This window comes from Carlito syrichta, unplaced genomic scaffold (genome assembly GCF_000164805.1).
Source record: "Carlito syrichta isolate Samal-C Ts95f unplaced genomic scaffold, Tarsius_syrichta-2.0.1 Scaffold309503, whole genome shotgun sequence".
Lineage (NCBI taxonomy): Eukaryota > Metazoa > Chordata > Mammalia > Primates > Tarsiidae > Carlito > Carlito syrichta.
The window spans coordinates 37620-63600 of NW_007253599.1; the positions used below are offsets into that span (position 1 = coordinate 37620).

General features: G+C 34.4%; 2 protein-coding genes across 2 annotated transcripts; both read right to left on the bottom strand.

The window, feature by feature from the left end:
- Positions 1–8507: 8507 nt before the first annotated feature.
- LOC103269830 (olfactory receptor 6C2-like) lies at positions 8508–9443 on the bottom strand. Its single transcript, XM_008067385.1, has one exon. It carries the CDS (start codon positions 9441–9443, stop codon positions 8508–8510), a length of 936 nt encoding a protein of 311 aa, XP_008065576.1.
- A 15128-nt stretch (positions 9444–24571) lies between these two features.
- Positions 24572–25507, bottom strand: LOC103269831 (olfactory receptor 6C2-like). The gene has a single exon (XM_008067387.1). It carries the CDS (start codon positions 25505–25507, stop codon positions 24572–24574), a length of 936 nt encoding a protein of 311 aa, XP_008065578.1.
- Between the last annotated feature and the right edge of the window lie 474 nt (positions 25508–25981).

Below are 25981 nucleotides of genomic sequence, written 5' to 3' on the forward strand. Positions count from 1 at the left end.
TGTATTGATTCAAGGATAGAGAAACATATCAATGGAATTAAACAGTGTAGTCTGAAAGACAGTAGCTTATGTAACAATAATTCATTATGACCAGGTTACTACAATGAGGGAAAGATGATCTTTTCAATAAATAAAGATGAGTTATTTGGATATCCATACATAAAAAAATGAATATTGCTCTCTATACCTCAATCCATAGACAAAAGTCAATTTCAGATGAACCTTAATCTTAATTTGTAAGATCTGTGAATAAAGCTTTAGAATAGAATGCATTTAACTATCTTCATGATATTCAGTTAGGCAAAGGTTTACAAAACAAAAAGCTGTATCTACAACAGAAATGAAATGATGAGTTGGACCTTATTAAAATTTAGGACTTTTGCTTTTAGAAGTCAACATACAGAGCATGAAAACATAAGACACAGATAGAGGGCAAATAACTTCAATACATACAATATATAGAAAATTCACAAACTTCTAAAAGTAAATTTTAAAAAGAAATACAATATCCTTAAAAGAAAAAAATTGTTTGAATAGGCACTTCACAAATTGGGATGTCTGATATCCAGAACACATATAATAAGGTATTCAACACCATCAGTCATAAAATGGTGAATATTATTAGATTTGACAAAATTACATGTTGGCAAAAATGTGGAGCAATTAGCACCTTCATACATTGCTAATGGTGGAAAATATTTGTCTACTATCTTTGAAAATTATTTGGCAGCATCAACTAAGCTAAATGTATGTTTACCATATAGCTTATCAAATTTCACACCTAATTTTATATTCAAAAGATATGGGTGCATATACTCATCAAAAACACGTGCAGAAATATGGCTAGCACATTTATTTATAAGAGTCACATACTGGAAACAACCAAAATGTCCATTATTAGGAAATGATTAAATTAATTGTGCTACATTTTTATGATTGATTGCAACTTAGAAATTAAAAGAATAAACTGTTGCTAATATAATAACTTGGATGATTGTCATAGACATAATGTTGACCAAATGATCCAAAAGTGCACATTCTGTGAATTTCTATTTACATGATGGTCTCGAATAGACAAAAACTAATTATTTCTGACATTATAAGTCAGCATAGAAGGTATTTTTCATAGGATATTGACCTAGAAGGGCATGAAAGATTTCTGGGATGCAGAAAATATGCTATATCTGGATCAGTGTGCTGATCAGTTGTATGAAATCTACACTTATAAAAATTAGTCAAGCTATAACTGTTGAATTAAGTGTTTTGCTACATGTTAAATCTTTAAAAAATATTTTATTTTTTTAAAGATGTGGAGTACAATCCAGGGTTAAGTATACAAATGTTCATTATACACGTACCCTTGTTGATGAGGTGTGGCCCCCTCCCCCAGCAGAATCCCACTACTGCCAATTCTGTCCCCCACCCCCAGCAATTTCCCATGACTGACAATTCTTTTCTTATAGTATTATGATAATTGTTCAAGGTCCACTTATGAGTGAGAACATGTGCTACTCAATTCTTTGTTTCTGTGATTGATCACTCAGTATTATAGACTCTAAGTTCATTCAAGTTGCTGCAAAGTTCATAATTTTGTTCTTTATGGCTGCGTAGTATTAGATTGCATAATATTAAAAAAATTTTTTTTGACTTGAAGTCATTCTTCTTTTTTTATTTTTCTTTTTTTAACATTTTTTTAAATTGTAAAATTGTGGGGTACAGTTAAGGATTAGGTAGACAAATATACATTGTGCAGGTACCCTTGTTGATGAGTTGTGCCCCCTGTCCCCAGACAGATATTGACTACCGTTAATCCCACCTCCCTTCCCCTCCTTGCCCCCCCAATGTTCCCCGCCACTGTCAATCCTTTTCTTATAGTGTTACGATGGTTGTTCAAGGTTCACTTATGAGTGAGAATATGTGATACTCAGATCTTTCTTTCTGTGAGAGATCACTCAGTATTATAAACTCCAATTCCATCCAGGTTGATGCGAAATTCATGATTTTATTCTTTTTTAAGGCTGCGTAATATCCCATTGTGTATATGTACCACATTTTAAAAATCAAGTCCTCTTTTGATGGACAGCATGGTTGGTTCCATGATCTTGCTATTGTGAACAATGCTGCAATAAACATACATGTGCAGGTATCTTTTATATAGGGTGATTTGAGTTCTTCAGGATATATTCCCAGTTGGGGGATTGAGGGTTCATATGGAAGGTTGATTTTTAGAGCTTTTAGGAATCACCACACTGATTTCCACAGAGGCCGCACTAGTTTACACTCCCAACAGTGTTGAAGTGTCCCCTTTTTACCACATCCTCTCCAGCATCTGTTATTTTTTGAGTTGTTGATAATGGCCATTCTGACTGGAGTTAGGTGGTATCTCAGTGTAGTTTTAATTTGCATCTCCTTAATGACTAGTGACGTTGAACATTTCTTCATGTATCTGTTGACCATTCATATGTCTTCTTTTGAGAAGTGTCTGTTCATATCTTTTGCCCACTGTGTAATGGGTTGTTTGTTTTTTCTTTTCGGCATGTTTGAGTTCCTTGTAGATCCTTGATGTTAGGCCTTTGTCAGACATGGAGTTGGCAAATACTTTTTCCCAGTCTGTGGGCTGTCTTCCTGCTCTCTTGATAGTTTCTTTGGCTTTGCAGAAGCTTGTCAGTTTAATGAGGTCCCACTTGCCTATCTTACCTCTTATGGCCCCTGCATTTCAGGTTTTGCTCAGGAATTGGATGCCAGTTCCAACTTCCATAAGGGTGTGTCCTGCATTTTCTAAAGTTCTTATGGTTTGAGGTTTTACATTTAGGTTTCTGGTCCATTTAGAGTTAATTTTGTGTATGGGGATAGATAGGGGTCCTGTTTGAATCTTCTGCAGGTGGTCAGCCTGTTTTCCCAGCACCATTAACTGAATAGGTTCTCCTCTCCCCAGTGGTGTGTGGGTAGGGCTTTGTTGAAGATGAGTTGGTTGAGGAATTGGGGTTTTGCTTCTGGAATCTCAATTCTATTCCATTGGTCTATATGCGTGTTCCTGTATCAACACCAAGCTGTTTTGATTATTGCAGTTTTATAGTTATCTGGTATTGTGATACCTCCTGCTTTGTTTTTTTTTTTTTTTTGGATTGTTCTGGCTATTCTTTGTCATTTGTGTTTCCATATGAATTCCTGTATTGTTTTTTATAGATCTGAGAAGAATACTGCTGGTAATCTGATGGGAATTGCATTAAATCTGTAGGTTGCCTTAGGTAAGATGGACATCTTCACAATGTTGATTCTTCCAAGCCATGAGCATGGAATATTTTTCCACTTGTTTGTGTCATCTTTGATTTCTTTGAGCAGCATTTTGTAGTTTTCATTGTAAGGGTCTTTCACATCTCTGGTTAGGAAGATGCCAAGGTATTTCATTTTTTTATGGCTATTGTGAATGGGATTGTTCTTTTTATTTGGGTTTCTGTTTGTTTATTATTGGTGTAAAGAAATGCAATTGTCTTTTGCACATTTATTTTATACCCTGAGACTTTGCCAAAGTCCTTTATCAGTGTAAGGAGGCTTTTGACAGATTCTCTTGGGTTTTCAAGGTACACAATCTTGTCATCTGCAAAGAGAGATAACTTGACTTCCTCTTTTCCAATTTGGATACCCCTGATCGCCTTCTTTCTTCTAATTGCTCTAGTTAGGACTTCGAATACTATATTGAATAGGAGGGGTGAGAGTGGGCATCCTTGTTTTGTTCTCATTTTCAGGGGAAATGGTTCCAATTTTTGTCTATTTTCGAGTATGCTGGCTGTGGGTTTCTCGTAGATGGCTTTTACTATTTTGAGGTATGTTCCATGTATGCCTAGATGTTTGAGGGTTTTTATCAAGAAGAGGTGCTGGATTTTATCACAAGCTTTTTCTGCATCTAATGATATAATCATGTGGTTTTTGCTTTGATACTTGTTGATGTATTTGATTACATTTATGGTCTTGCAAATGTTGAACCAGCTTTGCGTCCCAGGGATGAAGCCTATTCATGATGGATGATTTTTGAGATGTATTGTTGAATCCAAGGATTTTGTTGAGAATTTTAGCATCTATATTCATCAAAGATATTGGCCTGTAGTTTTCTTTCTTTGTTGGGTCTTTACCTGGCTTGGGTATCAATGTGATGTTGGCTTCATAAAATGATTTGAGGAGAGTTCCATCTTTCTCAATCACCTGGAATACTTTCAGTAGGATTGGTATCAATTCTTCTTTAAATGTCTTATAGAATTCTGTTGGAAAGCCATCTGGTCCAGGGCTTTTTTTTGGTATGTAGTTTTCATATTACATAGTCAATTTCCTTGATTGCTATTGGTCTATTTAGGGTCTCAATTTTTTCTTGTTTCAACCTAGGCAGATTGTGTGATGTCAGAAAGTCCTCCATTTGCTCAAGGTTTTCAAGTTTGTTTCCATACAAGTGTACATAATAGTCTCTAATGATCTTTTGTATTTCTTTGTGGTCAGATGTGACTTAATCTTTTGTGTTTCTGATTGTGTTTATTTGGGCTTTTTCTCTTTTTTTCTTCTTCAGTCTAGCTAGGGGACCATCTATCTTGTTTGTCCTTTCAAAAAACCAACATTTCCCCCCCTACTAACAGTGTAGAAATGTTCCCTTTTCCCCTCATCCTCTCCAGCATATATTGTTTTTTGAGTTATTGATGATGGCCATCCTGAGTGGAGTTAGGTGGTATCTCAGTGTGGTTTTAAGTTTCATTTCTTTGATGACTAGTGAGGCTGAACATTTTTTCATGTGTCTGTTGGCTGCTCATATGTCTTCTTTTGAGATGCCTATTCATATCTTTTGCCCACTTTGTAATGGGGCTATTTGTTTTCTCCTTTTTGGCACATTTGAGTTCTTTGTAGAGCTAGATATTGGACCTTTGTCAGATATGCAGTTGACAAATATTTTCCCCCAGTCTGTGGGCTGTTGATGATTATTTTGACTTTGCAGAAGTTTTTCCCACTTGTCTATCTTTTCTCTTATGGCATGGGCACTTGGAGTTTTGATCAGGAATTGGTTGTTAGTTCCAATTTCCATAAGGGTGTCTCCTGCATTTTCTAAGGTTCTTATAGTTTGAGGTTTTACGTTTAGGTCTTTGTTCCATGTAGAGTTGATTTTTGGGCATGGTGATAAGTAGGGATCTTGCTTTAATCTTCTGCATGTGGTCAGCCAGTTTTCCCAGCACCATTTACTGAATAGGTTCTCCTCTTCCCAGTGGTTGGTTGTGGAGGCTTTGTCAAAGATAAGTTGGTCAAGAAATTGAGGTTTTGCTTTTGGAATCTCTGTCCTGTCCCACTGGTGTATATTCCTGTTTTTGTTCCAGGCTCTTTTGATTATTGTAGCTTTATAATAAAGTTTAAAGTCTGGGAGTGTGATACCTTCTGCTTTTTTTTTTTTTTTTGCTAAGGATTGGTTTTATGTTAAATTTTAATGTTTAAAAAATATATTTTTAGAGATACTTGCTAAAATATTATAGATGAAATGATATATGTTTCTGTTTAAAATAATCAAGTAGGGCTTGGGAGTAATGGACTAATTTGTAGATGAGACAAGATTGGCCATAAATGTTACTTGTTGACACTGTGATGCATACAGATGTGTGTACTGTGAAATTTTCTGTTTCTATGAGTTTAAAGTTAATAAAAATGAAGTTCTTAATCATGACCTTCCATAGAGCAAGCATTCAGAAATATTTATTGTTAATAGGATTTTTAATAAACATTTTTGGATATTTCAAGGAATTTAGGAGACTAGTTGCCATTACCTTGGGGCTAAAAAAGCATCTTGAACAAGCCTTGCAGAAACTTCATAGTCTGGGTGCTCAGGTCAGCTTTTAATTTCCTTAAGCAGCAGATGACTTTCATTTCTACAATACAGGCCTTCTCCATCACCTTGATCTTAAGGCAGGTGGGGAGCATTATTAGTCTAAACTTCTAAAAACCAACAGTTTCTAATAAATGAGTCCACTGACTTCCTTTTGGAAACACCCAATGCTTGTCATACCATGGATTCAGAACATGAATATTATTTATAGTATTGTCAATCTGGGAATTAGGGCGTGGACTGGCCAATTGAGGAAATGTGGGAAGGTTGGGCAAAAGTGCAAGAGTGATAAAAAAAAGTGAGTCACCAAAGAGTCAGAGCTTTTGTATCACAACAAACTAGAGTTAATGCTGTAGAGAAATTTATATTAGGAGTTTCTAAATATTTCTGTCTGCATTAGAAAGTTTCTCAGAAGATTTCACTCATTTCACTTAGCTACCCTTCCTGCTTACTCAGTATTAGTGGGCATTGCTCTAAGAAGCAACATGGTTCAAATATTCATATTCACATTATTTATATTAACTTATATATAGTTAAAAGTTCAACTCTTTTTCAGATAAATTAGAATTGGTAGTGGTCACAGCATTTATATTTTCATTCAATAGTTTTTAGTTTTTCCCACGCAGATTAATTTTATTTGTAAATTATTAATCTCATATTGAAGATATATTTCATTCAGTAGTTGATTAACTTTAAACCTGCCATGAGCATTTTTCATTATTTAAATATCTGGTAATTTCAATACATGTAGAGTCTGCTTGAGGAATTTCTTAAAAATATCTTGCTACTGAAAAGTGTTTCTCTAGAGAAGCTTTCTTAAATCAAATACTGAATATTTGGTCTAAGAAACAGAATTTGAATTCTGAGTCCACTGTTAATCAGCACTCCATAAATATCTAAAACATGCCAATAGTAACATAACACGTGACTGTAAATTTGTAGAACTTCTGTGGAAAACAGGCCATTTCTAAAAGATCTAAAAATTGACCTTCCATACAACCCAGCAATCCCCCTTCTGGAAATATACCTGGAGGAACTGAAATCATTCTGCAAAAAAGATGCCTGCACACACATGTCTATTGCAGTAGTATTCACAATAGCAAAAACATGGAACCAATCATGCTGCCTGTTGAAAGTGGACTGGATGAAAAAATGTGGTACATATACACGATGGTTTATTATGCAGTCATAAAGAAAAACAAAATTAAGGACTTAACAGCAACCCGAATGGATTTAGATGATCATACTCAGTGATCTATCACAGAAACAAAGAATTGAGTATCACATATTCTCATTCATAAGTGGACCCTGAACATCTTGCATAATACTACATGAAAGGGATTGGCAGTAGAGGGACACTGACAGGGGAGGGAAGAGAGGGACACATAACATCAATAAGGGTACCTGATCCCAAACTAGGCGAAGTGAGGACCAATGGGAGGCCCCAAGTTTACCCGTACGATGACCACTTACATACCTAATCCTGAATTGTACCCCACATCTTTAAAATATTAAAAAAAATTAGAAAAAGAAACATAACATGAACCACATAATATAACTCAAAACTTTTTAGTAGCCATATTATAAAATAAATAACTTTATAGTATATATTTTTTAACTGACTATATCAAAATATCATTTCAACCTGTAGTCAATATAAAATTATTAATAAGATAGCTATGCTTAAGTTCCTTGAAATGTCATGAAAGACTTGTTTTATTTGTCTGTTTCTGAAGGTTTTAAGGAGTGGATTCATCATAGAAGCAACGGAAGTAGGAAGCATTTTTACATCTGTATTTATGGGCACTGAATTCTTTGTTAAAGGTTTGACATAGATGAAGATACAGCTGCCATAGGTTTACTTTGAGTTGTTATCATTTATATAAATACTTTTTAAAACTTTGTACATGTTTTTTACTATCTCCTAATAATCTTAATTTTTCAAAAGTCAATGGCTGTAGTTATAGACAAAAGTATAGAAACAAATGCAGATGTAGACATATGACCATTTTCCTCACGGATTTACTAGTCCTTTAAAGAAGAACTTTTAGCAGGTTATTTCACATATTTTCCATTCAAAGTGATTCATTACTTCTGTGACTTTTAGAGTATTAAAACTTGTAGGATCTTATATTTTATAATTCCATTTCTACATTAAGATATAAATGTTTGTAACAGTATGTTTTATTTACTCACTTTAAAATATTGTCTGGTTTTTTTGGTTGTTGTTTGTGATGTTTATATTTTGTTTAATGTAATGGTCACATATATCCACTAAAATATAAGGCATGAAAGGACAATACATTTGCGGGTTTTCTAATCTATCCTCAGTGTCTGAAATGGTGCCTGGCATTAAAAAGATCTTCAGAAGCTGGAATTGGACAAGGTAATAAATACTGTTACTCAATCTAAACTATATGATGAACCCATTGATTCTGCTTGTTTTATTTCCTTTTGTTTGCAATTTTGTTAAGGTGTGTTAATATGTGGCATCGTTCTTTTGTTTCCTAGAAATGTATTATGTTTTCTTTTTGGGAACTTTTATCCTGAAACTGCTTTGTTGATAAGAAAAGGAATGATGCAAAAACTTAGAGATACCTACTTAGGAACCAATAATCTTTCTATGAAAACAAAAATTTATCTACATTAGCAAATTCTCTTACTTTTTTAAGAACAATGAAATTCTTTTTATTGAGTTGCTGAAGGCTTGTTTTACTTGCTTGTTCCTCAAGGTGTAAATGAAGGGGTTCAGCATCGGTGCGACGGAAGTAGTGAGGACTGTCACACTCTTGTTAACAGCCACTGATTCCTTTGCTGAAGGTTTAACATAGATGAAGATACAGCTTCCATAGGTGATGGAGACCACAATCATGTGGGAAGAGCAGGTAGAAAATGCCTTTTTTCTTTGCTGAGCAGAAGGGAATCGTAGAATTGTCTTAATGATGTATGTGTAGGATAAAACTACACATACAAGGGTTATGATAAAGGTCAACACAGCACAGACGATGACCATCTGCTCCATGAGCCATGTTTCTGAACATGTGATCTTTAGGAGGGGAGATGCATCACAGAAAAAATGGTCAATAATGTTAGAGTCACAGAATTCCAGATTTAGGCCTAGGCTGAGTGGTGGGAGTATGATGAGCAAGCCTACTGTCCAGCAGCAAAGCACGAATCTTCCACAGACCCTGTTGTTCATGATGGTTACGTAATGCAGGGGTCTGCAGATGGCTACGTATCGGTCATAGGACATGGTGGCCAGAAGAAAAAATTCTGTTACACCAAAGAGGTCAGTAAAAAAAACTTGCGTGGCACAGCTGTTATATGTAATTGTCTTATCACCTGTTGATATGCTGTGTAAGTATCTGGGAATACAAGCAGATGTAAATGAGATTTCTAAGAAGGAGAAATTTTGTAGGAAAAAGTACATGGCAGTTTTAAGGTGTGAATCCACGAAGGTGAGGGAGATGATTGTCAGGTTCCCAGTTATACTCAACATGTAGGTGAGAAACAGAAAGATGAAAATCACCATCTTTAGTTGTGGGTTATCAGTCAGTCCCAGCAGGATGAATGTGGTTGTTGTGTGGTTTCTCATAATTGATTTCTTACTTCTGCTCACTCTGCATTTAAAAATTCAGATATATTTGCATAAGGTGGAAATTAATAGAGGAAAAACTAGCAAAGAAATTCACATGCATAAAAATTTGTTTAAAAGTATCAATGCACAGGCAGCTTAAGTTTTATAATTGTGTATTTTGTGTGTGTGTTATTTCAGGGGAGGTTTTAAAAAAATCAGATTTCTTTATCTGTACTAACATTTATTTTCAATTTCATAGTTTGTGAGATCAAGAGTTCTTCCCTATTCACTTTAGGCTGAATCTTAAAGTTGAATCTTAAACTTTCCCTATCATTTCTATTTGTTTCCTTGAAGATTTGTTATTAATAAAGCACAAATACATCACAGTGTATTAAGCCTATATAGCAAACCCAAAAACAGTTTGGGTTTGCTATATAGGCTTATTGCATCCAGTGCTTAAAATTTTGAACACTAGTATTATAATTATTAAAATTTATCTTTTCTTTAAACAACTTCTTTGTTACTCACCCATTCCTCTGTTTCTCCCTCATAATTTTCTGTTTAAAATTATACTATTTTTCTACTGGGGTGCAGAAGAAAAAGAAAAATTTAATGGCACATTTGTTTCATAGAATGAAACTATATGTTAGGTGTAAATAAATAGAGATTTATAAATCATCACAACTTTTAGTTTCCAATCTATTTAGTTAAGGTTAGAACACACTTCAAAATACTGTTATTAATAAGTACAAAAATATCAGATTTAAACTATTCATTTCTTCAAGTATGGCTTAATTTTACTGGGACTTAGTTTTATTTCTTAAAATGGAAATAAAAATATTATCCTTCATGCATTTACTGTGTTGAAAAATTACATAAGTTGACATATAAAGTAATTATAAAATTACCTGGCTGATAATGACTAATAAATATATTTAAGCTATTTTAATGTTCTGGTTCACAATGATTTTCCCTTGGTAAATCACAGTACATTCAATAATCAATAGACTATAATCATGTTTTGATTCTAATAAAGCAATTTATACCAAAGTTTATCAAGCGCTTCTCTATTTCTGTTAAAGTCTAGGAAATCTCTCAGTAGAATGTGATGTGTACTTTTAACCATACAATATTATGGAATTCTCTTATAATTTGCCTTATTGCCATGTATGTGTTTTACATGTCAGCTTTTCATTATGCAGTTTCTAGACATTTCTTGCTGGCTGAGCTTATGTTGATAGTTATTTGTGATTCTTTACTTCTTAACATATACACTCTCTTTGGGTATTTTCTTAGACACCTAATTTCCAAAAAAGAAAAAAATTGCTCTTCAAAATTCCAGTCATATAACCAAATATATTCCAAATGTAAGTCCAAAAAGAAACTCTTGATTTTCCACACCTCTTCCTATTTCTTCCCTTGTATTTGTTTTTATATCAAACTAGTATACTATGGTTATTGGACCTTTACTATATGATAGAGATTGAAATAAACATTTTACATGGGTTATCTGTGCAGAGTAATCTTCCCTCCAATCTCCTTGTTTCCCAGTTCCATTCCTGTCCCCTGGTCTCTGATTTCATGAAAATACTTTTACTCTGACATTAATTTTTAGTTTTCAGAAATTAGTGAATGAGAGATGTTATTATTTTTCATATAACTCAAAATTATGCTACTTTTAGATCACCTCTTGTTTACTGTTGCTTAAAATAATCTTACCAATGGCTCTACATTATCCAAGATGAAAGCACTCTAAAAATGATGCTTAGTAGACACCCATATTATAACTTCTATTTCTAAGTTTTATACATTCAGGAAAGATTTTTTTAACAGCATATATAACCCAACTTTCTAAAAATAAAATGCAACTGAAATGACAGAATTTATCATACTTACGCTTTTAAAATAACCTCTTTCTGTTAATTGCTTAACTAAAACTATTCTCATAGCTATAAGATAAAAATGAATCTAATGTTGAAAACTTGCATGAAAATTTCTGCTCACTACTGATTAAATGTGGTCACTCTCACAGCAACAGTCAGGAATGCATAATTTCCTTGACATTTCTTTTATCAATTGCATCAAATTTCTCACAATAGATATAGTACTATAATAAGCTTAGGAAACAGTTTTTTAAAAATTTAAATCATTGTCAAATCTGCACAAGTTAATAAACAAAAGGGTCCTTGGTGACCCAGGTTAAAAAAAACCACTAATGAATCATCTGTGTAATGAACTTGAAGGGGAGAAAAAAGTCAAACTTAACATATTAACAGTGGGGACAGGGCCTCCAGAGACAGGTTAAAGCATTAGAATAATTTAAAAGAGACTGGTAGGAAAATGTTAAGAATCTAATTAAGAAAAAAATCTAGACCAGTTTTGAAAACTTAATTCCTTTGCTGTCATTTCAACAATGTTCACAGTATCTTCACCAGAAGTAAATTCCAGTTCAAGAAATCACTTTCTTTGCTCATTCATAAGAGGTAGCTCTTCATTAATTAAAGTTTAATATGAATTTGCAGTAATTTAGTCTCATTTTCAGGCTTTCTAAGTGCAGTTCCCTTGTGAATTCTACAACATCTGCAGTTACTTCCTTCTCTGAAGGATTGAATCTCTTAAGTCAATCATGAAGGTTGGAATCGACTTTTTCCAAACACCTGTTGATGATATTTTGACTTTCTTGTATGAATCACAAGTGTTCTTATGGGGAATCATTTTGAGGTTTTCAATTTATTTTGCCCAGATCCATCAAAGTTATTACTGTAGCCTTATGAAATGTATTTCTTAAATAATAATACTTGAAATGAAAAATGAGTCCTTGACGTGTGGGCTGTAGAATGAATGTTGTATTAAAAGGCATGAAAACATTAATCTAGGCGGCACATGCCCAACCTGAAGTGAGAGTATTGCTTGAGCTCAGGAATTCACAACTAGTCTAGGCAACATAGCAAGACCTCATCTATATGAAAAAAAGAAAAGAAAAGAAAAAAAAAGTAGCCAGATATGGTGGCATGTGCTTGTATTCCCAGTTATTTGGGAGGTTGAGGCAGAAAGATCAACTGAGCCTGGAAGGTCAAGGCTGCAGTGAGCTGTGATCATTCCACAGTATTCCAACCTGGATAACAGAGTGAGGCTCTGACTCAAAAAAAAAAAAAAAATTATTGTACATTACTATCTCCATCTGAGCGCTTGCATAACTAGGTACATTGGCAATGAGCAGTAATACTTTGAAAGGAATCTCTTTGTATGAGAAGTAGGTCTTAATGATGGGCTTGAAATATTCAGTTAGCCATGCTATAAACACATATGCTGTCACCCAGGCTGTATTTTTCCATTTATAGAGCACAAACAGAGTAGATGTAGCATCATTAGAAAAACACCAAGGAGTTTTATAATGGTAAATGAGCATTGGCTTCAACTTAAAACCACCAACTCCATTATCGTCTAACAAGAGTCACCTTGTCCTTTTAAGTTTTGAAGCCAGGCATTGACTTCTACTCTCCATCTATAAAAAGTCTTAGGTAGCATCTTATTCCAAAACAAGGGTGTTGCATTAACATTTAAAATCTGCTGTGTAGTGTAGCTGCTTTCATCAATTACCTTGGCTAGATTTTAAAAAATAACTTGCAGCAGCTACTGCATCAGCACTTGTTGCTTCCTTGCACTTTTCTGTTATGGAGATGACTTATTTTTCTGTATATCATGAACCAGCCTCTTCCAGCTCCAAACTTTTCTTCTGTGGTTTCGTCACCTCTCTCATCCTCCATAGAATTGAAAAAAGTTAGAACCTTGACCTGGATCATGTTTTAGCCAAAGGGAATGTTGTGGGTGGTTTGGTCTTGTATCCAAACCACCAAAACGTTCTCCATATCAGCAATAAGACTGTTTTGAGCTCTTATCATTTATGTGTTCCCTGGAGTAGTACTTTTAATTTCCTTCAAGAACTTTTTTTTTCACTCACAACGTGGCTAAGAGTTTGGTGCAAGAGGCTTAGCTTTCAGCCTATCTCAGTTTTTGACATGACTTCCTCACTAAGCTTAATCATTTCTAGTTTTTGATCTACAGTGAGAGACATGTGAGTCTTCTTTTCACTTGAACACTTAGAGGCCAGTGTAGGGTTATTACTTAGCCTAGTTTTAATATTGTGTCTTATAGAAGAGGGAGGCTCAAAGAGAGGAAGACAAAGAGAAAAACAGTTGGTCAATGGAGTAGTCAGAACACACAAAATTTATCTGTTTAGTTTTCCATCTTATATGGACATTATTTGTGGCACTCCAAAACCACTACAATGGTAATATCAAAATCATTGATCACGGATTACCATAAGAGATATAATAATGAAAAATTTGAAATATTGTGAAAATTACCAAAATGTGACACAGAGACACAAAGTGAGCACATCCTGTTGAAAAAATGGTGATTATAGACTTGTTCAACACAGAGATGCCACAAACCTTCAATCTATAAAAGACACATATCTGTGAAGTTCAATAAAGAGAAAGATAATAATTATGTCTATATGCAAATTGATCACCTCTTTGGTTAGATGTATGCATAAGTGTTTAATATTTTTATTGCTATTGTATATGGGATTTAAAAAATTTCCTTATCAGATAGTTTGTATCAGTGTATAAAAAATGCTACCCATCTGAATATGTTGATTTTCTGTTCTCCAACAATTTTAGAGTCTTTAGAATTTCCTAATATAAGATCATGTCATTAGGAAACAGACAATTTCAGTTCTTCCTTTCCTCTAAGGATGACTTTTTATTTCTTCTCTTGCCTAATTGCTCTGTCTAGATCATCCAGTGTTATGCTAAAGAGATATGCCAAAGTGGGCACATGTGTCCCTGATCTGAGGAAAACTTTCAACTTTTCACCACTGAGTATAATGTTAGCTGTGAGCTTGTCACATATGATCTTTATTGTATTGAGGTACATTCCCCAAATATCTAATCTGTTGAGAGTTTTTTTAATCATGAGAGAGTGCTGAATTTTTTCAAACACCTTTTCTGCATCTATTCATCTTGTGATTTTTATTTTTCATTCTGTTAATATTGCATATCACATCTATTGATTTGCATAAGTTATACTGTCCTTGTATCTTAGGGATAAATCCTGCTTGATTATGGTGTTGCTGAATTTGGTTTGTTAGTACACAGTTTGTTGATAATTTTTTCATCTCTGTGCATTATGGATATTGACTGTAATTTTCTTTTTTTGTAGAGTCTCATTATGACTTTTCTATCAGAGTAATACTGGCCTCATAAAAGTTTTGGTGTGTTCTCTCTTTTTTGATATTTTTGAAGTGTTTTAGAAGAACGGGCATTAATTCTCCTTTAAACTTTGGGTAGTATTCAGCAGTGAAACCATCAGATCCTGAACTTTACTTTATGGGAGACATTTTATAACTAATTCAATTCCCTTAGTCATTATTTGTTTATTCAGATTTTCGATTTCTTCATGATTCAGTCTTGGCAGGTAATATATCTGTGAACTTACCCATTTCTTCTATGTTATTATAATTTGTTGGCATATAATTATGTTTCCTTTTATATTTCTGATTTTATTTATTTGAGTATTCTTACTTTTTTCTTTTCTAACTAAAGGTTTTTTCAATTTTGCTTATCTTTTAAAAAACAACTCTTAGTTTCATTGATTTTTAATAGTATTTTGTTAGTCTTTATTTTATTTGTTTCTGCTCTTCATTATTTCCTTTCTTCTGCTAACTTTGAGCTTAATTTATTCCTTTTACTTCAGTTTCTTGATACATTTTCAGTTGTTTTAGTGCTTCTATTTTGATTCAGGCACTCATTGTTATACACTTTCATTTGAGAACTGTTTTGCTGCATCCTATAAGTTTTACTATGCTGTGTTTCCATTTCTGTTTGCCTCTAGATATATTGTTTAATCTCCATGTACATGTGAATTTTTAGAAATTACGCCTGTTACTGATTTCTAGTTTTGTACCACTGTGCCCAGAAAAGATACTTGATATAGTTTCAATCTTCTTAAATTTGCTAAGACTGTTTTATGACATAATGTGATCTGTCCTGGAGGATGTTTCATGTGCACTATAGAAGAATGTATATTCTCTTGCTGCTGGATAGCATGTCATGTATGTTTCTTTGGTCCATTTAGTCTAAACCAGGCATGTCCAACCTGTGGCCCATGGGTCATATGTGGCCGAGGACAGCAAATAATATGACCTCACAAAAATTTTTTTTTTTTTTGAGTTGGAGTCTCACTCTGTCGCCCAGACTGGAGTGCAGTGGCTGCTCCCGGCCACCGCAGCCTCGACCTGCTGGGCTCCGGCGATCCTTCCGCCTCAGCCTTCCGAGTAGCCGGAATTACAGGCATGTGCTACCACGCCCGGCTGATTTTTTGATTTATAGTAGAGATGAGGTCTCGCTGCCCAGGCGGGTCTCGAACCCGCGGGCTCAGGCAATCCACTCACCTCAGCCTCCCAAAGGCGCGGGATTACAGGCTGATCCACCGAGCCCGGCACAAAATCTTTTAACATCATGTTTTTTAGTGCTTATTTTCTTCGTGACACCATGTGTAGTTCTGTTTTTGAAGTTCACAGTCACATCTTATTCATAACATTACTTTTTGGCAGCATAGACATTTGTGAGTGGCTGTTTTCAATTATGAAGCACGTGAAGAACAAAATTCGAACAAACATTTCTGGCAAGCACCTTGAGAACTAACTAAGAATTGCAACCATTTCCATTGAACCAGGCATCAATAGATTAGTTTTACAAAAGCAAGGTCAAATCTCCCACTAGTATTATATTGTTCTCATTTTTCTAAACCTTATAATAAAAACATATAAAAAAGAAGTCTTATTATGTATATAAATTAACTATATTGTGGAATTTATGTGTGGCCCAAGACAATTCCTCTTTACTTGATGTGGTCCAGGGAAGCCAAATGTTGGATACCTCTGGTATAAAGTGATGCTCATGTCCAATGTTTACTTACTGGTTTTCTGTTGGGTGACCTGTCCACTGTTGAAAGTGGGATATTGAAGTTCCCTACTGTTATTGTATTACAGTCTATCTCTCCCTTTAGATCTATTGATACTTGCTTTATATATTTGGACTCTTTGGTGCTGAGTGCTGAACTGACTCCTGTATCATTATATAATATCTTTCTTTGTCTCTTTTTATAGGTTTTTCTCTTAAAGTTTGTTTGGTCTGATATAAGTATACTTATCCTTGCTCTCTTTTGGTTTTAAGCTGAATGGGATATCTTTTTTTTTTTGAGTTGGAGTCTCACTCTGCTCAGACCGGAGTGCAGTGGCATGCTCCTGGCCACCGCAGCCTTGACCTGCTGGGCTCCGGCGATCCTTCCGCCTCAGTCTTCCAAGTAGCTGGAACTACAGGCGTGCGCTACCACATCTGGCTAGTTTTTTAAAATTTTATTTTATTGTAGAGATGAGGTCTTGTCAAGTTGCCCAGGTGGGTCTCGAACCCGCGGACTCAGGCAATCCACTCACCTCAGCCTCCCAAAGCACGGGATGACAGGATGAGCCACTGAGCCCAGCATCTTTTTTCATCTTTTCACTTTCAGTCTATGTGTGTCCTTACAAGTGAGGTGAGTCTCTTGTAGGTAACATATAGTTATTTTTATATCTGTTCAATGACTCTATGTCTTTTCCAAAATGCTTGGAGTATGGCATCTCCTTTTCTGAATAGTGTTTTGGGGCGAGCTCTCAGGCTGGGCATGAACACCAACCATGTAAGAACTCAAACCAGGTAGAACTGCTCACAGTGCATCTGAAAGCAGCTAACTCAGCTTTGCAGATTTGTTATGCATTTGGCTGATATCTCCATCTGGTGCTACAGTTGGAAGGAACATGGAGTTACCACAAATATTCAATTAATGGTCACTATGAGTCTATTTATTTACTTATATCTGACTCCACACAGCTTGTTCTTACTATTACTTCCAGTGTTCCTCATGAGGTGAGACAAGAGTGGGCTTCCTGGGAAAGTCTCAGAATGTTAGGGGAGTTGGATGACCATCTTCAGTTCTCTTTTTACTTGTAGAGACCATGGGCTCAAGACTATGCTTTCTGTATGGAATTGTGCAGACTTGAGGGGGTGGGGAGAGAGCAAGAGCATGCCTGTACATCTTTCTAGCCACACTTACATCAGACAGAACAGACTTTAAGTGAAAGTCTGCTACTCTTACCCTTTTAATTCTGTTTTCATTCAGTTCTGTGATCTACCTGGATGTCTCAGATTGTTTTCAAGCACTGGGAACTTCATTAAAGATGTTTGAGTCTGTGGATGGTTGAACTTTCTGGGGTGGAGGAATTGAAGTCTGAGACTTCCTATTCTGCCATCTTGTTCATATGCTTACAGTTTTCAAGGAGACAAAAATGTAAGATGGTATGGTAGATTAGAAAGATAACCAAATAGTTTTAATTCTAAAGGAATCCCATAGAGCATATAAAAAAGAGTTTAGTGTATAACTTTTAAATCAATAGCTTTCATAGATTTAAAAACAAGCAATAGAAACATTAGAACAAACTGGAAGTATCAAGAATATGTTAGGTTTAAAATAATGTTTTCATATTGCAGTAGATAAACTGAAAGGAAGTTAGTCATACAATATTCCGTATTGGATGAATTCATTTTATTCCAAAATGGTCAAACCTACAGAGAAAAAAAGTATACTAGTGGTTGCATCAGGCTGGGAAGAAATGTGAAGAGAGATGGATGGAGAGTGACTGCCAATGGGCACAAGGTCCCTTTTGGAGTCAAAGATGTTTTAAAATTAGACTATGGTGAGGCCTGCACAACTTAGTAAATATACTAAAAATCATTGGATTGCACAAAGTGTGCAATTTACACTTTGTGCTATGTAAATTGCATGTTAATAAAGCTGTCTTCATTATTTTAATTTTTTCCTTGTATTTATTTAAGGTATACAACATGATGCTTTGATATACTGATGACCCTGTTTCAAAAAATTGGGGCCAACCACAGGTGACTAACACTTATAATTCCAGCACTTTGGCAAGCCGAGATGGGAGGACTGCTTGAATCCAGGAATTTGAGACCAGCCTGGGCAACATATTGAGACCTTGTCTCTACAAAAATAAAAAAAATTAGCTGGCATAGTGGTGTGCACCTGTAGCCCCAGCTACTCAAAAGGCTGAGGCAGAAGATGCCTAAACCCAGGAGGTTGAGGCTGTGATAAGCCATGACTGAGCCACTGCACTCCTGCCTAGATGATAGAGCGAAACCCCAACTAAAAACAAACAAACAAAAACATTGGACTAAATGCTCTAGTCAAAAGGAAAAGATTTTAGAAGATTAGATGACTTGGTAAAAATCTTTCAGATAGTAAGAAGTGACAAGATCTGAATTGAAACCATTACATAAGGTTAATTTTAAAAATAGCGGATGACTTTGAAAAGTCCCAAACTCATTGACATCATATCTTTATCTATGAGACACACACCCAACAAAAAAAGTCTGAATGCATCTTTTAGAAAAAAAAGCTTGGTTTTCAATCAACCAATGATTGAACACACACAAGTATCCCTAAACATTTAGAAGAACATAGGGAAATAAAGCCTGATGTCATAGCATTCTGCTTTAGAAACAAAGGAGACAGAGATAAATATTTCTGTTTACCTTATAATACTGCAAGTTACTGAAAACTTGAAAGCTTCAAACATTCAAGGTTTGTAGGGGAACATATGGCAAAAGACATATTGAGGACCCAACGGGACTTATGCAAGCTTAGAGTTTACAAGATTTGTTGGGGAGGTTTGTCAGTTGAGATGAGTGAGGAAACAGCAATGAGACTTCCACTGCATTCTAAAAATTCAAAGAAGAAACAGTATAATACGTGTTACAGGGCTAATATTCTTTTATACTTTATTTTATTATAAAGGTGTGGGATGCAGGGCTAAATATTTTTTATGGGGATAAAGGAATATATGAAAAAAGCAGGAAACTTGAACAGTGGAAAGTATATGAAAAGAATTTTGCTTATTCACTTGTCAGAAATATAATTTGTCAGACACTGCTGTCTCAAAATATTTGTTTAAACTTTAATTCTCATAAGACTAGAAGTCCTTGTTTTAAAATAGTAATATGTAACTACTTTTAAATATCTCTTGAAGCTGGCCAAGCAACTTTGCTTTAGTTAATATAATTGAAGTAAAAATGATCTGTGCAAATGTAAGACATGTAAAATAAAAGAGCATATCTCCTGTTTTTTCTCCTGTCTTTCTAGTTTTATTATGGCCATGGCAATGAGACATCTTGAACCATATGGAAGGTGGAAACAACAAGGTATGATGCAACAATAAATAAAAGGATCTGGACCCTATCAAGACTTCAAATATAGGAGCCTTCATAGAAGTTGATACTTTAAGAGACAAAGAAAAACTTATCAACATAGCTATAGTTAAGTTGAGAGACTGTTACAGTCAGCCATCAAATATTCATTAAGGTAGATAGTTACACTGATATTTTGAAATGAAGTTAAGGAAAGGAGACAGTGATGTTTGGAAGATTATCGTTGACACATATTCAAGTAATCATCACCAAGCCCATTATCAAGATCTCCCCATGTTTTCTAGGAGTTTTACACTTTCACATATTGCATTTAGGTCTTTAATCCATTTTAAGTTGTTTTTTGTGTATGGTTTAGTCCAGTCTCATTTTGTTGCATGTGAATATTCAGTTTTCCCAGCACCATTTATTGCAAAGACCCATTGCATCTTTTTGGTGGTCCTGTAGAAAATTAATTGACCTTGTATGCTTGGATTTATTTCTGGACTCTCTATTTTGTTTCATTGGTCCATGTGTCTGTTTTTGTGCCAGTATACCATTTTTTTTGATTACTATTGCTTTAAATTATAATTTAAAATCAGAAAGTGTGATCCTTCAACTTTGTTTTTCTTTCTCAAGATTGCTTGGGCTACATGGGTCTTTTGTGGTTTCATACAAATTTTAGAATCAGTTTTTCTATTTCTGTGAAAAATACCACTGAAATTTGGTAAGGATTATATTGAATATATACATATATACTCAGTATATATATGTATATATCAATTTGAGTTATGGACAGTTTAACAATGCCAATTTTTTTTCATGAAGACCATGGGATATTTTCCCACTTATTTGTATCTTCAATTCCTTTTATCAATGTTTCATAGTTTTCAGTCTATGACTTTTTTACTTTCTTGGTTAAATTTATTTTCTTGGCAATGATTTTTTGGATATCACACCAAAAGCATAGTCAACAAAAGCAAAATAAACAAGAGTGACTTTGTCAAACTAAAAACCTTCCGCACAGCAAAGGAAATAATCAACAAAATGAAAAGGCACTCTACTGAGTGGGAGAAAACATTTTCAAACTACAAATCTCATAAGTTTTTAAAATCCAAAATATATAAGAAATTCACATAAAGTTAATACCCCCCAAATCCTCCAAATAGCCTGATTAAAAATGGACAAAAATGCACAGATATATGAAAAGAGGCTCAATCTCATTAATCTTCGGAAATGCAAAGTTAAACCACAATGAGCTTTCACCTTACATTTGTTAGGATGGCTATAATAAAAAAGATAAGAAGTAACAAGTATTGGCAAGGATGTGGAGAAAAAGTAATCCTTATACATTGTTGATTAGAATGTCAATTGGTACAGCCATTATGGAAAACAGCGTAGTGGTTGCTAAAAAGAATGAATTGAACTACTGTATCATCCAGAAGTCCCTTTGATGGGTATATATTAAAAGGAAATGAAATCAGCATCTCATACTTCCATTCATTGCTGCCTACACAACAACCTACGTGTCCATTGAAGGATGACTGAGTAAAGAAGTTGTATATATATATACACAACTTGAAGCAGGAAACTTGAACAGTGGAAAGTAAATGAAAAGAATTTTGCTTATTCACCTGTCAGAAATATAATTTGTCAGACCCTGCTAGCTGTCTCAAAATATCTGTTTAAACTTTAATTCTCATAAGACATATATATATTATATATATGTGTGTGTATTTATTTCAGCCTTTATAACGGAGATCCTGACATTTGTGACAACATGAATGAGTCTAGAATACATTAGTATAAGAGATGTAAACCAGACACAGAAAGAAAAAAATCCCTTACAATTTCACTTACATGCAGAATTTAAATTCATATACATAGAAACAGAGAGTAGAATGGTGGTTACCAGGGATGGGGAGGGAAAGAAAATGGGAGATATAGGTCAAAGGGTACAAACTTCTAATTATGTAAATTAAGAGTAGAGACATAATGTTCAGTGTGAGAACTACATTTATTGATATTGTATTATACAGTAAAAATTTGAGAAGAATCCATTTTAGGTACTTTTACTGCACACACAAAAGATAAACATTTGATATAGTGGGTATATGAATCTGCTTGATTGTAGTAATAATTCATGATGGATATCTATATCAAAACATCATGTTGCATACCTTAAATATATACAATAAAAATGAAAAGAATGGCATATAAAGTAATAGATGCATATAAGTGTATATTTTTCATTTTCTCCTTTTTTGTTGGTAACATTTTTTTCCTTTTGTTTTCTATTATATATAGTGATTCAACCATGTTTCATATTGTTTTTACAATTGAGAAAGGCATACTTTCAACATATTAAAGGCCAGACACTGTTTATATTCAAAGGAACAGTATTGACAAAGTTTTTGCCTTCAATACTGACAGTTCAGTAAAGGATATAGACAGAAGAAGAAAAAATTTTGGATAGCAGACACATAGGTTGTTTCTGAATGGAAAATCTTTTGTGTTTTAGGTGCACATGCAGTTGGGCAGGAAAGAATTCCCAGTGGGAGTGACTTTTAGAATGATAAATGAAGGATAAAAAAAGAATGAGGAAAATCAACTATATTTTTTGACAGGGAAACAGCATATGGAAAAAGATTAGCCACAAAAGTTACAAAAGCAGAGGAAAAATGTATATTAAAGTGCCCGGAGTACATTGCTATGGGAAATTTAGTTTCAGATTTTGACCTTTTTAGAGAGGAAGTGTGGTAAACAGTTTGTGTTTTTATTGTGTGTAGCTATTAATATCATAAAAATGCAATACCCTTATTTACAGCTTTTCATATTCCTTTTAGAAATTTTTGTAAATCTTTATATATATAAATACATATATTAGTATATATTTCTTTAGCTGCTTTTATTCTTTATTTCTTTCATTTTATTTTTTTGGCATGTGTTTTCTCATTTTAGTGAAATTCTGTGTTTGTATTTAAATATATGTATCTACATTTGTCAGATTTTTTTGCAATACCAAAATATTCAAATTTCCCAATATTGTAATCTGTTTTCACCATCTTCCTTTTATCTTTATATATTTTTTTGAAAAGCTGATAACATTAACAATTTTGGTTGTTATTGATTCAGTGTACTTTAGAATCTTATAATTCCTAGTTTTAACATGTTTGGTATTAAAGAATTGAGGTTTATATTTGTCTTTCATGTCAAAAATATTTCAGTTGCAAGTTAGCTTTTTTATTTTCTTTAACATAGAATTATTTATTTTTACCTCTGAGGATACATGGTAGGAAGATTTTTGTGGTTTTGTGTCTTCTATTTTTAGTTCCCAAAATAGTAGCTGTCGTAAAGAAAGTAAGTGAATTAGTGAACATAACATTCGAAAGTTTGATTATGGAAGCTGAGAAGTCCTAAGGTCTACAGTCAGAAAGCTGGAGACCCAAGAGAGCTGATGATGCTTGAGTCTAGGTTTGATTTAGTTCTGGTCTGAGTCTGAAAACTTGGGAGCCAAGAAAACTGATGATTTAAGCTCCAGTCTGAGAACCAGCAGCCTCAAGAACCAAGAAGAGCAGATGTTTCACTTCAAGTCGAAAGGTAGAAAAAAAAAATCTGTGTTCCAATTCAAGCAGTTAGAAGGAATTATTTCTTATTCATAAAAGTACCAATCCTTGGTTCTACTCAGGACTTCAACTGATTTGATGAGGGCTACCTGCATTATAAAGGGCAATTGATTTCCTCAGTCTAACGATTCAAATATTAACCTCATCCAAAAAGATCTTCACAAGTCACCTAGAATAGTGCTTAACCAAGTATTTGGGCACTCTGTGACTTAGTCAAGTTGACAGAAACACACAATTAACTATTACACTGGTATAAACAAATAAATAGAGACAAATCTCCCTTGAGGAAGGATTCCAATACTTTATACAGACATTTTACATTCAAGGAACTGGAGAGTAACTCACCACTCATGAAGTATGGGCAACACATAGCAACTTCCTTACAAAGAATATCATATTCAAAGGAGATAAAAAGAGTAACTTTACAGTGGAGAAACCTGACAAGCAGCATCTCAGGCACATGGTCAAGGTCAACCTGAAAAGTAGTAAGACATGTTGAAGACATGTATCTGCATCTGGATATGCTGTGATAAAAATGACATAGCCTCTGTGGCATTCCCCTTTAGAAGGCCATAACCCCAGTCTAATCATGAGATAGTCATGAGATAAGTTTCAATAGAAGGAAAATTTTCAAAATACCTGAACAATACTCTTCAAAACTGTCAAATTCTTCAAAAGCAGTGAAAGAAACCATCACAGTCAAGAGGAGCCAAAGGAGAAATGGTGACTAAGTGCAATAAATTCTGGATGAAAGACGTCAATCATAAGGGAAATCGGTGTAGGTTTATGTGACTAATTTGTACTACATTCACAAGTTCCCTGTGAATCTAAAATTGTTACAAAATAAAGTTTATTGAAAATAAAATCATTACTGAATTAAAAAAAGAAACTTTTGGATTGAAAGAAACAATATTACCATTATTTGTTCTTTTGTTGAAAAGTGTAAAAATCTACTAACCTATTTTTTTTTCTCTTTTGGTATTTCTAATTTGGAGATATACCTCTGTTTTTTTTCCTTATATTTTATTTTTTGGTATTTCAATTTGAAAATGAAATTACAATTTAAACTTTCAAAAGTTGTGAACATGCCTGTTATGGAAAGAAATCTTGAAAGAGGTTTGTGGGGAAGATGTCACTAGACCAGGAAGAGTGAGAGTATTTTAAATAAGTTAGTTTGGCTGGAAAGTTCACTGTCTATGCTCATTGAACTCCACATTCCTTATTTCTTGGAGAACATTATGATTCTTTTGATTGACTCACTGAAGGCTTGTCTGACTTGCTTGTTCCTCAGTGTGTAAATGAAAGGGTTCAGCATGGGGGCGATGGAAGTGGTGAGGACTGTCACACCCTTGTTAATGGCCACCTCTTCCTTTGCTGAAGGTTTGATATAGATGAAGATGCAACTGCCATAGGTGATGGAAACCACGATCATATGGGAAGAACAAGTAGAAAAGGCTTTTTTCTTTTGCTGTGCAGAAGGGAATGCTAAAATTGTCTTGATGATGTAAATGTAAGACAGAGCTACACACGTAAGTGTCATAATGAGGGTCAGCACAGCACAGATGATAACAGTCTGTTCCATGAACCAAGTATTTGAACAAGAGATCTTCAGGAGAGGAGATGCATCACAGATAAAATGATCAATAGCATTAGAATCACAAAATTCCAGATTTAGACCTAGGCTAAGTGGGGGGATTATAATAAACAGACCAGCAACCCAACAGCAAAAAACAAGACTTCTGCAGACAGTGCTACTCATGATGGTTACATAATGCAGTGGCTTGCAGATGGCCACATAGCGGTCATAGGACATGGCAGCCAGGAGAAAAAATTCAGTTACACCAAAAAGGTCCGTAAAAAATACTTGACTGGCACAGGCATTGTAGGTAATCATCTTGTCACCTGTTGCTATGTTATACAAGAATCTGGGAATGCAAGCGGATGTGAAGGAGATCTCCAAGAAAGCGAAATTTTGTAGGAAATAGTACATGGCTGTTTTAAGGTGCGAATCCACTAAGATGAGAGTGATGATAGTCAGGTTTCCAGTTACACTCAGCATGTAGGTGAGCAAGAAAAAGATAAAAATTAGAACCCGCAGTTGTTGGTCATCTGTCAGTCCCAGTAGAACGAATGTTGTTACTGTATTGTTCCTCATTGCTGATTTCCAACTTCTGTTAGATTTGCATGCAACATTCAGAGACATTTTGTTATAGATTATTTTAACAGCATTAAAACTATCATATTCAGAATTTTCTTATTCATTATGATTTTTTTAACTTTAAATACATATTCTGTAAAGGATTACTTTTCTATCAGTCTGTCATTTCATGGAAAGCAAAGATGTCCTTTGACTCTCAAGATTTCTGTCTAATACATTTTCTCGACACATTGATTTTTCTTAAAGTGCTAATATATAAATATATGGGTTCACAATCACTTGAAGTCTCTAGTCCCACTTTATGATGAAAAATTTTTGTTTTCTGCTTTTGTTTAGTACATATGGGTATTTCCTGAACACTTCTAGACTCTAGAATGTATATGTACACACACATATATACATACACACACACAAAACTTCCCCAGTTCCCCTCCTTACACTGACTCCTTCTCAGGTTTCTCTGTCTCTAAG

Excerpts from the sequence above, each read along its gene's own strand:
- LOC103269830 (XM_008067385.1), bottom strand. The coding sequence starts at position 9,443 with ATGAGAAACCACACAACAACCACATTCATCCTGCTGGGACTGACTGAT.
- LOC103269831 (XM_008067387.1), bottom strand. The coding sequence starts at position 25,507 with ATGAGGAACAATACAGTAACAACATTCGTTCTACTGGGACTGACAGAT.